This window comes from Mastomys coucha, unplaced genomic scaffold, assembly GCF_008632895.1.
Source record: "Mastomys coucha isolate ucsf_1 unplaced genomic scaffold, UCSF_Mcou_1 pScaffold5, whole genome shotgun sequence".
Lineage (NCBI taxonomy): Eukaryota > Metazoa > Chordata > Mammalia > Rodentia > Muridae > Mastomys > Mastomys coucha.
Genome location: NW_022196911.1, coordinates 67,176,866 through 67,193,339, shown reverse-complemented (window position 1 = coordinate 67,193,339; position 16,474 = coordinate 67,176,866). Strand labels below are relative to the sequence as shown.

At 46.6% G+C, this 16,474-nt stretch overlaps 1 protein-coding gene across 5 annotated transcripts in view; it reads right to left on the bottom strand.

Moving 5' to 3' along the window:
- Window positions 1-10,968: 10,968 nt before the first annotated feature.
- Window positions 10,969-16,474, bottom strand: part of Wscd1 (WSC domain containing 1) — a 41,262-nt gene continuing 35,756 nt past the window's right edge. For 2 of the 5 annotated variants that reach the window (XM_031352801.1, XM_031352799.1), the window contains exons 7-9: window positions 16,047-16,211; window positions 13,202-13,402; window positions 10,971-11,968 (exon numbers count right to left, since the gene is read on the bottom strand). In XM_031352801.1, the coding sequence (XP_031208661.1) occupies window positions 11,616-11,968; window positions 13,202-13,402; window positions 16,047-16,211 (719 nt within the window). In that variant the 3' untranslated portion in view covers window positions 10,971-11,615. Of the gene's footprint in view, window positions 11,969-13,201; window positions 13,403-16,046; window positions 16,212-16,474 lie in introns of all 5 variants that reach the window. The other 3 variants (XM_031352800.1, XM_031352802.1, XM_031352803.1) reach the window with 2 other exon arrangements.

Below are 16,474 nucleotides of genomic sequence, written 5' to 3'. Positions count from 1 at the left end.
GAAACTGGCAGGGCAGCTAGCTTCGTGGTAGCAAGTGTCAAGAGGTTATGTCTGAAATAGGTTGAAGGTGAAGACTGATACTCGAAGCTGTCTTCTGATCTTTATGAACTGCTATGACATATAATGCCTGTACATGACTTCTTCCTCTCTCTCTCTCTCCCTCTCTCTCCCTCTCTCTTCCTCTCTCTCCCTCTTTGTCCCTCTCTCCTTCTCTCTCCCTCTCTGTCCCTCTCTCTGTTAACCATAGTTGTAAGGTAAGAGGCTGTAGAAAACCATCACTCATTTCCAATAATGATTAAAGCAGGCACCTAGCTACATTGCTTGCCTATAGAAACTCAGCTGAAGATGCTGAAGGGTGCATGAGGGTAAGGTGAGATCCAGTGCAAGAAGCCTCAGGTTAGGCCATGACTTCAGGATCTATCAGTAGGTCTTGATGTTGAATTCCCCTGGAGATCTGTGTTCCTCTGTATTCCTGGATTGGGCTGGATGAGTTGTTTCTGATGGGTACAGTAGTAATCCAAGTGATGTGATGCCATTTCTGAGAACTGGCTGCAGAAGATAGCTTATGGCCTGCTCACTGCCTCTAAGTGTTATGGAATGAACCTAGGGATTTGTGTATGCTAAACAGTTTTAACTAACCTAACTACATACCAGTCCCCAGAAGGAAGACTTCTATCAAAAGAAAAATGTTCTGCTGTAAACTTAGTGGTTGGTTTTAGGTAAGGAACTGTAGAACTATGAGAGGTAGGGAAACTGCAGATCCTGTCCCGAGGTAAACAACCATAGCAAGGCTCTGGTGTAGAGCCAAGCCACAAAGGCTGTCATTAGACTGTCTTTCTGGACATCCGTGGACAGGGATTTTGCCAATTTGTGTCCTGTTCTTTTCCAAGAGTTAGGAACAGATGGTTGGCCACAAACTAGCTTGGTGGCTCAAAACCTGTTCCAACACAATTTGGTGTATGCCATATTTCTCTCGTATTCACACCTGCTGCTTTGAGCAGTTTACAGCTCTGATCCATCTCTGAACTATTTAACAAACCGCTGATGGCGACACTCCATTGACTGTCTTCCACAGCATCTCCCAAAGAGCAAATGCATAGTTGTATTCCTCAGGACAGTGTTATTATCTTAAAAACTCCTAACACCTAGGTGATATTGGATTTCCATTAGTTCCTCTTTTTATTCTACCTACATCCCCTTGCCCTCCTGTGTAAACCAAGTCTTGTGCTGGTGGCTGAGGTTATGAAGATAAATACAAAAGTAACACACTACCCTTTTCTCCAGTGGCTTAAAACTATAATGATGAAAATATATGAATACAGCTTTTCAAGTAAATGAGAAGTGTTGGAGAATATATTTATTGAATTATAATAAGCAGAAAAAATGGAAGGAATAAAGAAAAAATATCATTAGTATTTTGTTTTGTCCAGGACACTCTCCATTTGGGGAAGCCTGATCAAAATTAAGAAGCCAAGCAAATAGAAGTCCGTCTGCAGTGAAGTCACTGGTGAGGTCCTGTGTCTTGAGGGGGGCTACAAGAATCCCTCTTTTTTACATGATTATGTTGATGAGTTAAGTCAAATCAATTTAGAATCCACAAGCTGGATGAGGATTTAGATGATTCTTAAACTTTGTTTTTAAAAAAAGAAATTCAGTGAGGGGAGATACTTACCTAAGGCCATGTAATAAGTAAATTAATCCTCCCAGATGGGAGCCCAGGTCTTCTCAGTCTGAGTCAGTGTCTCTGTGATGCTCCTAGCATTTCTGAGAGCTTCAAAGACCTGATATTTCAGACTCGGCAATAGACTAATCACTATATATATATATATACATATATATATATATATTGATCATATATATATAATATATATGTGATGAGATATATGATACTAGGCCAAGAAAGCACATGCTTCATTTCAAGAGTCACTGGGGCTTTGGCATTATCTCACTTGATCATTCTTCCTCCAGCAGACAGCGCTGCCATCCCCACATGTACAGTGGTTCACTCTCACTTTGGAAGGAAGGGCACACATCTAGCATGTGTCTGGAGGTGGCCCAGAACACTTCCCTTGAGCAGCTTTCCAAGTAGTAGGGATGCTTGATCAATGGCCTCAAGAAGGGAACTCAAGGACTCAATGTAAAGTGTCTTGGCAGTGGATTAGCAGTGAAAAAAAATAGTGTCACTTCCAAATGAGCCAATAAACACATTTATTTAACTCCATTGATATTTGTGTGTGTGTGTGTGTGTGTGTGTGTGTGTGTGTGTGTGTGTGTGTGTGCGTGTACATGTGTGGCAGAGGGCAACCCTTGGGAGTTGGTTTTCTTTTTCTATCATGAGAGTTCCAAGGGACTGAACTTAGATTGCCAGGCTTGGCAATAAATATCTGTGATGGTTTGTATGCTCAGCCCAGAGTGGCACTATTAAAAGGTGTGGCCCTGTTAGAGTAGGAGTGGCTTTGTTGTAGCAGATGTGGCACTGTGCATGTGGCTTTAAGACCCTCATCCTAGCTGTCTGGAAGTCAGCATTCTGCTAGCAGCCTTCAGGTGAAGATGTAGAACTTTCAGCTCCTCCTGTATCAGACCTACCTGGATGGTGCCATGTTCTCTCCTTGATGATAATGGACCGAACCTCTGAACCTGTAAGCCAGTCCCGATTAAATGTTGTCCTTTGTAAGACTTGCCTTGGTCATGGTGTCTGTTAACAGCAATAAAACCCTAAGGCAGTACTTTTACCCATGAAACCATTTTGCTGGACCTGCATTAACTTCTTGAAAAAGGATCAGAGTTGTAGCGTGGAGGTGATGGTGTAGCCTAGGGACAGAACTACCTTCCAGTCCCCACTGAAACTCCCATCCTCATAGCTTTATCTTATCTGAACCTCATTTTTCTCATCTGTAAGATAAACAGGCTAAACTTTGGTCAATCTCAGAAACAAGAGTTTCTCCTTCCCGACATGGAAATAATGTCTACCTCTCTCAGACACAGTAAGAACTTGGTGACCCATAAGATCACTGATGTCATTATCATCCATAACTCAACCTTCAAACCAAGAATGTCATCATTGATATTTGAACCTGAATAAAAGAACTCTCAGATACTAAGGGGATAATTCGTTCCACTCATGTTATGCTTATAGCCTCAGTTGGAGGTATTTTCATTTATGCTTGATACCAAGAATTTTCATTTTATAGAAGCAAATACATTTACAATTTAGGGTAGATTTGTTCATATTCCCATGGTAGGATCTGGGGTTCCTATAATGTTTCTTCATAGTAGTCTCAGGAGGGCCTGGGAAATCTAGCTTTAATGACTAAGGGGTAACTGTGAACAAACATACTCACATTGACCTCCTGATCTTTGTCCTTTCTCTACACACCCAAAAGACCTCTACCCATACTGTAGGCATTCAGACATCCCAAGAAGAGCTCAAAGGAAGGAACAAGATATCACTTCATTTGTCCCTCTGATTTTTATTCCACAATGGGGTTAAGGGGGCAAGGCAGAAGAGATGGCTCTGGTAGCTTCACCCCAACTCTCCTTCAACAATACCACTTCTGCTCAACCCAATTTCCATATTCCATTTGGCAAAAACCTAGAGCTCAATGGTTCACCATGTGCTGTATTAGTTATTTTCATTTACTCTGACAACATACATGTCAAAAGTAATTTAAGGAAGGGAGTGTACACTTTGGTTCACAGTGTGAGGACACAGGCCATCACTGAAAGAAGAGCAGCTGGAGTATGAGGCAGCTGGTCACATTACAGCAGCAGTTAGGAAGCAAAGAAAGATGAGTATTGGTGCTCAGCTTGCCTTTCCCTCAGTCTGAGATTCCAGCCCATGGAATGGTACTAATCATAGGCAAGCTGGGTCTTCCCACCCCAATGAACCCAACCTAGAAACTTCCTCATAGACACGCTCTAAAAATTGTTTCCCAGGGAATTCTAGATCCTGTCGACTTGACAGTCAGTATTAACCATCATACCTACCTTCCCTTGGAAGGCAGTTTATGGCTCAGGAAGTCACTGTCATCTGTTATTTCTTGAAGTGAGATTCACCTGCAATCTAAATCAATTACCAAGAACACTCTCTAATACCACATGATTTTCTCCACAAAAGTATTATGGGAAACACACAGGGCCAGGCTTTTACAGTCATTATAGTTGTTATCCTGGTCTTCTTATCTGTCAAGCAGAGACAGTCATCAAGTAGTAACTACATCAAAGGGTTGGTGAGGACTAACTGAGACAATGGACCTTCTGGGCCAAGTGTCCAGTAGGAATTCTTGCCTAAGGATATTCAGGTCTCCTTCATACACTGACTTATACATGTCGTTCATCTTGGCACAGCTTCCACCTAAGTCTTCCACACCCAGCCTTGAAGAAAGTGATCTTCCAATCCCAGCAATTTTCTTCCTTCTCTTAGGGAGAATGAGTCTATCAAGGTCTCAAGTCACCTGGCCACCCTGCATCCTCTTACGTATCTAGCAGAGGCTGAAAAATGATGCCCAACATTCCCAGAAAAGTCTATGAACTTAGTTATCTCAGATGGTTGCACAAAGGCCAGTCATTACAGTCAGAGATATAGACCATATTATTGATAAAAGCCCATTGTTTTACCCAACAATGGTGAGTGTCTTTGTCGGGGTTTTATTGATGTAATGAAACACCATGACCAAAAAGAGAGTTGGGGAGGAAAAGTTTTATTTGGATTACACTTCCAGATCACAATCCGTCATTGGCAGAAGTCAGGACAGGAACTCAAGCATGGCTGGAACCTGGAGGCAAGAGCTGATGTAGAGGCCATGGAGGATAGGATGCTGCTTCCCCTGGCTTGCTCAGCCTGCCTTCTTATAGAACCCAGGACTACCAGGCCAGGGATAGCACAACTACCATGAGCTGGGCCCTCCCCCATTGATCACTAATTGAGAAAATGTCCTAGTTGGATTTCACGAAGGTATTTCTTCAACTGATGCTCCTTTCTCTGTGATGACTTCTAGCTTGTGTCACGTTGACACATACAACTAGCTAGTACAGTGAGAGTCAGATTATATGATAGTCCAGGAAAAAAATGAGGGGTTGTGGGGACAGAAGAAGAGGTGAACAGACATTGGAAATGAAGTCAACCTCCACCACCAAACCACCCCCCCATTTTTTTTTTTTTGGAAAGACTGAGTCCAGAGATGGAAAAGCCCACAGATCATCCCGGCCATCATGCTCCTCATTATTCAAATATCTGTCTACTCCTGGCTTGCTTAGATCAACATACCTAACAACCAGTGACAATCAACATGAGGTCAGAGGTCAGAGAAATCGCTCCTCCCTAGCTCTCTATGGACTGCTTTGGATTGATTGTATTTTCACATCCTTGGTTTCTGAGTCTAAGGGAAAGTTGAGCTCTAAGGACTTATGCATCCATTAGGATAACCTTCAGTTCTTCCTCTCCTTGCTCTTGGGCCCTCCATGAGAACCAAGGAGCTCTCGCTACTTTTAAGAGGAAAAACTGCATTCTGATGTGCAAACACGCTCGCATATTCATGCACTCAAAATCTAATTTTAGCTGCAAGAAGCTTCATTATAAGATGTTCACATAATTAAGCAGTTTTCTTCCCAGGGCCCGGGAGCCTGTCTATTCTTCTCCCTCATTTACACATCACTGAGATTATCAGAATGTGTTTTAGTTCTTTAAAATTATATATTTTGGTTTTTCCAAATTGATCCACAACAGGAGATAAAATCCATGAAAATTACATGTTTTAAACACAGGTTTGTGCCACTTCATAGCCTTGCTACTAGAGTTGGAATCTGTACACAGAGTTTTGTTCTAAGTGGGTCCTGATGCAGTTGTCACAACGCCCGCCTTCCAAACGGATTGGCTTTTATGATTTGGCTAGTGGGAGTGGGTACGGCACCATCCTCTATGGAGCTGAGAGCTGCAGATGAGTCAAATGGACTTCTCCAAAGAGTGGGCGGATATCCCTGCCTATCAGGGGACTGCTGAAGGTCAGCCACTACCACAGGACCTTTGTACTCATGCAACGCAGTGTGAGCTGGTGGTGCTCCATCTGAAAGGAGGCGGGGCTCTTGGTTACCTGGCAGTCCCAGGTACTCAAGTTTGGGTACACATCACCCCAACTACCCAGCTAAACTCTCTGGGGCTGCTACTCTCGCAGACTCCTGGGGTGGTAGGGGAGTCTAGGGTGTCACACCTGGCTGTAGACCCTGTCAAGTTTCCCTCCACACTTTGCCCTTCTCAGCCTTCCTTTGGAGATCAATTGGGTGACTAGCAGTAGGCTGTGTAATCTCAGGAGGAAGCTAACTGCCTGCTCTCTGAAGCCTGACATCATGTCTGCTAGTTATTTGATATCTGCTACTTATTTGAGACTCTGGAGTACAGGTGTTTCCTGTCTCCCCTTCGAGGCATCATAGACACTCCTAGGGCAGGTCTCAACTGCTTCTTTAGAGTGGACCATGGAGCTATCCCGAGCCAGTACATATTGATGGAGACTCCAGCCTTCCCAAATTAATGTTGAATTGAGTGATCCTGAGGGAGGGCCAAGCATAGATTCTTCAGATTTGGTCTTTGCCTGGTGCCTCAAAGATCCTGCATATTCCATATTTGAGGTTTAGAAAGTTATTTCAAGTAATTTGTTCCTCTACTTTGTCTTCAAACTCCCAAACTCTGTCTCCCATGTGATCCATTTTGTTGATGAAGCTTTCCACTGAGCTTCTTTGATTTATTGATTTTTTTCTTTCATTTCCAGTTTGATTTCAGTTTGGGTTTATTTCTACCTATTCATTGAATTCTTCTTTCATATCCTAAATTGTCATTTCATTCAGTGGCTTATTCTTTTTCCACACCTCAAATGTTTTATTCTTATATTTGTTGAGTTCATTCAGGTGTTTATCTGTGTCTAGTTTAAAATTTACAAGTAACCTTTTGAACTCTGTGTCCTGTGGTTTTTTTCCCTCCCTAAGTTGTTCTTATTAGGGGTGATAATTTCAAACTTGGCAATTCTTGTGGGGGACAGATTATCTTAACTCTTGTATTGCTTATGTTACTCCAGTGAGACTTGGGCATTGGAAGTCAGGTTGAAGGGTGATAGCCTGCATGGCTGAATAATGCTGAGCCTAATATCCAGGTGTTCTGAAACAAAAATTCTAGTGCCAGGCATGGGATACCTCCTTACGAACTGTTGGCCTTCTTAGTTAGGGTTTCTATTGGTTTGATTAAACACAACAACAAAAGCAACTTCACTTAGGGAAGTGAAGGCAAAACTCAGAGCAACAACCAGGAGGCAGGACCTGGATCAGAAGCTATTAAGGAGTGCTACTTATTGTCTTGCTCCTCGTGGCTTTCTAGCCTGTTTTCTTATACTACTTAGGAGCACATGTCCAGGGACACATTGCCCTCAGTAACCTGGGTCCACTAACAACAATCATCAATCAAGAAAATGCACTAAAGTCTTGCCTACAGGGAAATCTGATAGGGGAGTTTCTCAGTTGAGATCCTCTCTTCCAAATTGACTCTAGCTGTGTCAAGTTGACAAAAAGACTAACCAGGACAGTCATGAAGGCCCCAGAGTAATGAAAAACCAAAGCAATAGAAGGCATTCCTCTTGGGCGGCCGGAGAACTAGTTGACAGAAAAAGCACTATTGCTGGAGATATCACACATTTTGGGTACAATAGACAGAGAGAATTATACTGTCTCTGAACTGGCAGCCTCTTCCTGATGGTCAGCTTTCACAGCACGGCAAGGTGGAAGCAAACTCCTGGGGAGGAAAAGACTTGGTCGCACGGCAAGGTGGAAGCAAACTCCTGGGGAGGAAAAGACTTGGTCAGTTTGCTTCCCTTGTCACCTTGACATTCCTAGGAAAAGGGAACTTCAGTTGAGTTTCCCCCATAAGATTAGCCTACGGTCACATCTATGGAGTATTTTCTTGATCACTAATTGATATGGAAGGGCTCAGCCCATGGTGGGTGGTACTATGTCTAGGCAGGTGGGCCTGGGCTGTTTAAGAGAGGTAACTGAGCAAGACTGGGAAAGTAAGCCAGTAAGTAGCATTTCTTAGTGGTCTCTACTTCAGTTCCTGCTTAGATTTCCCTCAACGATGGACTGTAATCTATAAGACAAAATAAACTCTTTCTACCTCAAGTTGCTTTTGGTCATGGTGTTTACCATAGTGATAGGAAAACAAACAAGGACATGGATGACTTTACCTGAGAACCCTACAAACTATGGTATCAACCTGCCAGACAATTCATGCATACTAGTGCAGTAACAGTGTGGCTGTTAGGAGGACAACCAAACACTCTAAGCTTAGTTTTGAGGCCCACTCCATAAAAGGGAATCCATGCCTGGTACATTAAAAAACCATGGCTAGGGAGGTCCTAGGCTGTAGGGAGAACTTACTAGTCTTGTTTATGTTAATGCAGGATTGTATTGCTTTCTTAACGTGTTTATACTCCTAGACAAATGCTACTTTCAGTTTTGATTGGGAGAATTACTTTGAAAGGTGATGAATAGAGAGACTCATGGCTGCTCCAGATATTGAGACGAAGTGATGGTCATATACTCAGCCCTAAGGAAGATGTTCAAACTACCTACCATCTCTAAGGATCAGAGAACAATTCAGAAGAGGAGATGGTAAGACTATAGAAACTGCAAGGTGGCTAGAGGAACTACAGAGCTCTGAAATGCTGTCTTCTGCCACGACACAGACAATGGAATCATGACCTCATGGCTGCAGTGGTTGCTTACAATGGGTCAGTATTAGACTAGGCATGTTAATAAGTCAATCATAGATGGGTGCGTGTCCCAAAAGGCTCAACTTCTTCATGATGAACAATGGAATACTGATGGATTCTGACGATAGGTCAGATATTGTCTTTAGTTGTGTACTCACTGATGAGCAAACCGTGCCCCAATAAATAGTTTCAAGCCCGTGATTTCACAGATGGCCCTGATTAAAATTAGTGGGTTACAAAACAAAATAAAATGACATGGAAGTGGGAACAGGGCTTATAGGCAGGACGACATGGAATCTTAGGAGCAGACATGCAGCCGTGTGAGTCAGTTCTGAGGTAATACCCCCACCCTATAGCCCCAGGCCCCCATGGTCTAGTCAGGGAACAGAATTGTGTCTTCCCATGACCATCCTCTCAACTGCCTACACTGCCTTTCCTTGTGTTGAGGGATGCTTCCCTGGTGCCTTCCTAGGACACTACACCCTGCTAGGGTCACCTTACATGGAGAAGCCCTCCAGAGTTCAGGCTCAACCTACTCTTCATCCTTGCCAGGGCTCACCAGTCAACTACCTCTTACTCCCACTCCTGTACCTTGTTCCCAAACTACACCCATCTTTGAGCCCAAGGCATGTAGCAAAGGTGACCCAAGATGGCTATGTGCATAAGTGGTTATTTTGGTCTCAGGCTGGCAGGCTAGGCTGGATGGTTAAAAAGCTGAGAATGAATCCCTCCTCTACCCACATCTGCACTTAGGGCTATCCCATCACTGTACATGCACACTAGGGTGTCTAGAGAGGCCTCTGAAGCCTTTGAACATGGGCACTTGTTGCTTTCTACCCAACTGTCCTTCCCTTCTTATTAGACACTATTCTCATTCGAAACCACCTCAAGACTGCCATGAAGCATTCCCTGACGATCCCGGGGATGTAGCTCAGCCTTTCTGAGACCACACAACACATACACTCCTCTGTGACTGGTTTCCCATTGGGACAACCCCACAGCTGGTGAGCTGGGCAGGAAGGGGGCAAGTGGGATGCTGGGAGCCATGGCTTTAACTATGGCCTAGTGAAAAATGACTAGCTTACACTTACAGCCCTGACAGAACATATGTAGTCTAACAAAATATTTGTGGGTGTGGAGGACACTGACCCTTGGTTCCAGGAACTGAAGATAGCCACCAGCCCTCCCTTGCTGTGGGCTCTTCCCCTCTCCCTAGTCACGGGTTCTTTCCCCTCCCTTGTCACAGGATCTCCCCACTCCCTTGAAGCTTTCTCCTGCTTGTGCTTATGTTGCCATCCCTGAAGTTAAGTTTTTGGAGCTTGATCAGACAACTGTCTTGCTCTCATTCTTCATGTCTCTTGTCTCTTTCGGTCTCCCTCTCCCCTGCCCTAGGACCCTGTTGAATGCTCAGAGAGTTGGGGCAGTGGGAGTTGTCACACTCCCCTTCTTCCTCTGAGCAGCAGAGAGAGCTGAGTGGAAGTGACTGAGTAAGGCTGTACGGTATTTTACTATCCTCCGGTGAAAGAAAAGGACCAAGGATGGGAAGCTAGGTTGGCTACAAAGGTAAAGACAGAGAGTGTGGCAGAGGCGATGGCATGGTAGCGGTGGTGCCAGATTGAATGCAGTGTCAGGGAGAGCTCCAAGGGACACCTAGCACTTTTTTGTGTGTGCAGACCAGCTAGCCTCAAATCCCCTACATGGCTGAAGATGACAGTGAGCACTAGATTATATGGCTTCCAGCTCTCAAGTGCCGAGCATGTGGGTGGATGTCTCTCTGGTTGGCTTTCATAGAACTTTCTGTGCGACCTTCAGAAGGCAGGGGCCTTTTAGCCTGTGGGGCAACTGGTTCTAGCGCTCCCTGAGACCTAGAATCTAGGATCTCCCACATCCACCACAACTCGTCCTGCTGCATATGGTCTCCTGTGAGTCTGGAGATCCCCTGAAGGCCAAGCCCCCATCCCACCCCCTGGCCCACACTCCTTATAGGCATTGCTTGATGCTCCAGTTTCCCACAACAGTTGGACAAAGAAGCAAGTGGTCTACTCTGAGCTGCTCTGATGTTGTTAGTTGACAGAGAGTAACTGGGCTAAGCTGAATAGTAGTGGATGTCCTAAAGTCAGCACGTGTGCTTGTTGGGGCTTGGGGGGGGGGGCAGCCATGGGCTCCATGCTGCCACAGTGTGGCCAGTCACCATCCATAGAGAAGAGAGAGGCAGAGACACAGTGTTTGCAGTGCCAGGATGTCACAGCACACACATTTATGGGATGTCAGACAAGCAGCCAGGGTCATACGGTACCCATCAGCAACAGTCTGTCTGTGCACCTCCATTCCCACTAGTGCGCACCTCCAGCCCCCAGTGCACTACTCAGATCAACGGTGCCTCCCCAGCCCAATATTCCAGAGCCAAAGACCCTCAAAAGCCAGTTTGTGCCCAACTGAACCCAGGAAACCCAAGGCCTCCCAAAGTCTGGAGTGTGGGTACATGGGTGTGAGGCAGATAGCCAGTCCCTGGAAAGTGTGTGTGTATGTGTGTGTGTGTGTGTCCATTTCTGTCTGTGTGAACAAAGCTGGGGAGTGTCTGACCCACCCCACTCAAGGGGCTTAGGCACATTAAAATGGTCACTGTGAGAATGGGGTGATGTCTAAGTGTATCTGAGGATGCGTAAGTGTCCAGCAATGCACATTTCTCTGAGGAAGCCTTGTGCTGCCCAGGACCCCTTGCCCACAAAGAAGCACCTTCAAGAACATCCTGTGACTGTGTGCCAGCCCCCGTGCATCCCAGGGGTCCATGGATCAATGCACTAGAGCAGCGTTCAGCCCATTAGTGTAACTGCATCTCAGCAGGAGCAGGAAATCACGGTGGGCCTATCATCTGGGCACATATTCCTTAGGCAGCCCAGCCCAGTTGTGGTCACGCAAGGCCTGGTCCACTGTCCTGATATAGCCATTGATCAAGTCCTTCATCTCAGGGGTGAAGGGCTCCTGGTCCTGAGGGCGCCGGCCACGCCGCCTGAAGCTGCCCTCTTTGTTGTTCTCGACACAGAGAAGCCGCTCCTCGCTCACGGACACATTGAGGAAGGCCACCATTTCCCGAAGTGTGGGCACCAGGCTATGCCGCAGCTCCTCATAGTGTACAACCAACAGCCGCTTCCCATACTTGAGCCAGTCTAAGACATGTGAGGACCACCAGGAGGCATAGCTATTCACAAAGTCCGGCCATTCTGGAGAGGGGAGAGAAGATATATGAGTCAGGATTGCCTCTCCTCTTACGGCTACTAGCTCTGTAGGGCCTGACTAGGAGCAGGGTGCTGCCAGTTTTAGACTTCTCACTGCCCACAGCTGACCCATTTGGGAATCCAGTGTGAATCTAGGGTTCCTATCAGGTTAGACTTGGAAGAGTCCTAGGTCTGCCTGGAAAATAGTGACCTTGGGTGCCAAGTTCAGATAAATATAGTCTGCCATGTGACAATCAAGAACTGGCTCTCTCCTGTATGCCGTGAGTTCTTCGCCCTGTGGGACTTTCCTGGACACTGAGGAGTCTGGGCGAGCCTGTGGGACCCAGGGCCAGATGCCAACCCAAGCAACCCATCTCAAATCAGGATATATAACTGACAAAACAAGATATATAATCCACCTCAAATCAGGGTGATATAACTGAATGTTTGTAACACATACTGAAGTCTGTAGACTCCAATATGATTGTATGTATAGAAGAGGCTTTTGGAAGGCAATGTAGATTAGATGAGGTCGTGAGGGCGGAGACCTTGAGATGGGATTAGTGTCCCTACAAGGAGAGGATCTCTGCCACGAGGCCATGGAGTGCTGTCTGAAAGTTGGAGAAAGGCCTCACCAGACACTGAATCACGCTGCTTCTAGAACCACGAAGCATAAGAAACTATTATTTAAGCCCCCCATCTGTGGTGCCTTGTTCTAGCAGTCCAAGCTGACTAGGAAGCACAGCTTGAGACACAGCACTGCCAACCACCACCCAGGCACCTTGGTCAAATGAAGCTACTCTGGGCTTATCTGGAAAGCTGTGAATTTACAGTGACTTCCCTTCAGAATACAGTGGAGTCGGTAAGGGCAGCCTCGGAAGGACTGTTGTGCTGAACCCTGAACCCAGAGCAGGCACACACACAGTCTTTGGGTATGGCCTCTTTCTCTAGCTGATTCAGGCAGAGGGGCAGTCAGGGCCATGTGCATCTAGAGCTGTCTCAGCTATGTGCAAGCTCTAGGTATACACCAATCACACACCTGAGGGTGGGTAGAGATTTTTTTGGCCTGCCATCTGCATGGCAGTCATAAAACAACCCCGCACTGTGTGGACAGAGCAAGCTTGTAGGAGATGGGGAGGAAGTGAGAGCAGCCAGGCCTTCCACAACCAGGAATGTGTATTCTGACCCTGCATCACGCCACCACATGTCAGTCCCCTGCTCAGGCCATCCGTTCCTCACCTTTGCTCTTCCAATTGCGGTCAGGGGCATAGCCCAAGTGTCCAGCGCATTTCCTGTTGAATTCCGCAACAAGGGACCGGTAGGGGTTCCGGATCAGCAGGATGGCAGAGTCAAACATCTCAATCTCCCTCCGGCCACTCTCGTGCGTCTTCACACAGATGGTGCGCCGGCTCCGCCAATGGTCCTTCTCACCCTTGAACCCTGCTCAGGAGGAATGAGAGGATTTCTATGGGGGAAAGAACCTTCATGCTCATATGGGGTGATTCTGCTTCCACAATAAACACAAGGACTGGTGACCTCTGAAGAGGTTCTGAGGGACAGGAGAGGACTCCATAGGAGTGACTCTTGTCTCAGGGAATGTATGCACAGGAGGTGTCTACCAGTGAGAAAGAAGTACTACTTCCTGCAGTCCCCAGGAGTCAAGGGGCAAGGTCCTGACCTTAGACCCAGAAGGTGACACACATGTTGGACTTTCCAGGGAGATAATTTTAGAGTATTGTAAAGAGTTTTGTCTCAGGACTGGAGAGAGGGCTCAGCAGTGACGAGTTCTCTGGTTGTTCTTCCAGAGGACTTGGGTTCAATTTCCAGCACCCACATGGCAGATCACAATTGTCTATAATTCCAGTTCCAGGACTTCTGATACCCTCACACAGAGATATGTACAGACAAAACACCAATGAACATAAAGGTAAACTATACATAAAAAGACATCTTTAAAAAAGAATTTTGTCCCAGATGAAGAGTGAGGCTCAGGGTCGGTGTGTGACCTGCACAATGTCACACAGCATCCTGACAACTGTAGAGCTCTGTTCGTACGCCCTCGAGTGTTCTTGTAAAGCCGCAATCTTCTAGCCACCTCCCACTGGAGACAAGACAGCCATTATGGGTCAGTGGCTGACCTCCTGGCAAATCCTATCACAGGTCCCTGGATCATCATATGATTAGAGATTCCCTACTACCAGCTCCAGGGCAGGTCTGTTGAAGGCTTACCCGCAGCATTTGAGGACCCACAACCCCGTTTCCATGAATGGAGAGTGGTTCCCCAGACCAGCATCTTTGCTACCCACATGCATCCTCTCTTGGCTCCTTGGTAAAGCGTTGTGCACTCAGAACCTAAGTGACCACTGGTTGAAAAGACCAGACTGTACTCATTGGTCTCCAGAGACACAGGATTCTGTAAGTTCTTATGGCTCCTTGTGCTAGACTTTGGCTCATTTGGTGGCTGATACTGTCATCTTAATAAGCTTGGAATTGGCTAGGAGACAAACCTGGGGGTGGTGGGAGAGGAACACCTGTGAGGCATTATTTAGCCCCTGGCCATGCCTGTGGGGGATTATCTTGATTGGGTTAACTGGGGGAGGAAGACCCACCTTAAAAGAAGGTGAACCATTCCCTGAACTGGGGTCCTGGACCCCATAAGAGGGGAAGAAAACTGGCTGAGTACAAGCATTCATTGCTTCTGTTCTTCCTGACCATGGATGGATATAGTGTGATCCGCCACTTTAGTCTCCTGCTCCCTTGACTACACTGATGGGGTCCATCTCAGACTGTCAGCCAAATAAGCCCTTGCTCCCTTGAGATGCTTTTGCCAGGGTACATTGTCCCAACAACAGCAAGGACAAATACAGAAGCAGTAAAAGAATAAAAGCAGACCCCGACTTAGAGGCTATGGCCCAGAAGGTGGTGTGGCTCACATGTAGAGCCCAGGGGCCCAAGGGAAGAGAACAGAAGAGATCCCAGAGTGGGATGCTATGGAAAGTCTTTCTGGAGATTTGTGGCCTGGAGTCCCTATCTCCTAAGTCAGCCTCGCTCAGGACACCCAGCTCAGAGAACAGGCTTCATAAATCTCCACAAGCTTGACTTGAAGTTTTGGAAACAAGAATCCAGACGCCCCTTTTTGGCAATGGTTCCAAGACACCCATTTCTACAGCGGCAGCAGGGCTTCCCGGTGCCTGGAAAATGCAACTCTCGGACCAGAAGTGAGGATTCCCACCAAAACTTGCTACTGCCATAGCTAAATACCAGTCTTTGCCTTGAGTGACCAAACAGGCTGGGATGCCAACTCTGACTATAAATGTCAGGTTGTTGTCTGAGAGCCCACAGCCCAGGTGCCCCCTGGCACACTGAAGCTGGCTAGTCCATGCTTTGGCCCCATCTACATGTATATCCAGGCAGCTGGTACAGGCCTTCTAGGCAAACATTGTAGGTCACTGTAGCCTGGGCACAGGGGCCAGCCAGAGAAAGCAGGACCATGTACTTAACTGGCAACTGCCCCTGCCCTCGCCCCATCTGCAGGCACCCTTACCATCTCCAGAAGAGGTGGCTGGGTTACACATATGCACAACCAATCGGAGAACTTGCTGCCAAACACAGGCACATCGACCCCCCTGGGTTGTTTTTGTTTCTGACAGTGTTGACAGTTTAGCAAACTGAACTCCAGCTAAGAAACCCAGAGCAAATGCTGTGCCACTTGACAACTGAGAAATACATTCTGCCAAATTTAGATGCCACTTGACTTGTCTGAGGGTCTCCCTTCTAGAGCAGCATGCAGGCTTGGGCCATTTAAGTTAATTTACTCAGTATAACGAGGCCTCTTATTTCTCTAAGGGAAAGATTAGAAAACATACAGTTCTTGACCATTTCTGGACCAATTTAAATAACTGGTTTTTTTTTTTAAATGATGATGAGCTACCCCTTTGCCTAGAAAGAAAAAAGAGGAAAGAACAGATTACTTTCACCCTTAATGCCTGGGGGGCAAACTTGTAGTGCACGAAGGAGAAGGAGGGCTGTCTTCTGAGAGGGGCATGGCTTGTCCCCTGCCTTCACCACTGCAAGCCTGACTTACCCTTGTTGTACAGGGTTCCATCGAAGTAGTAGCTTCCTGTGTAGAAGCCAGTGGCGTGCTCGATCAGGTGCCTTGCCCATGTGTTCCCAGCTCCCGGGAAGCTTGACAGAGCCACAAACACCTTCGACTTGTTGGGCAGGAACTTCCTGTCTGTGCACCGGGTGTCTGAAAGTCCACAAGTCACCATGAAGTTCCCCAGCACTGTGATCTCAGATCCACTGTTGGAGTCCTCTGAACAGGAACTGGTGGTTAAGGGACCTACCACCTACACCTTGTTCTGAGGGTCAGTGGCCTCCCATCCCTGATGGCTGGGAATCTGGTACTCTAGGGATCCTTGCCCTACTCTGTCTCTCTGCGACAGCCAAAACCTCTTGACATAACACTGAGGACTCTAGATTCTGCTGGGGAGGTGGACAGGGCTGTGTCTG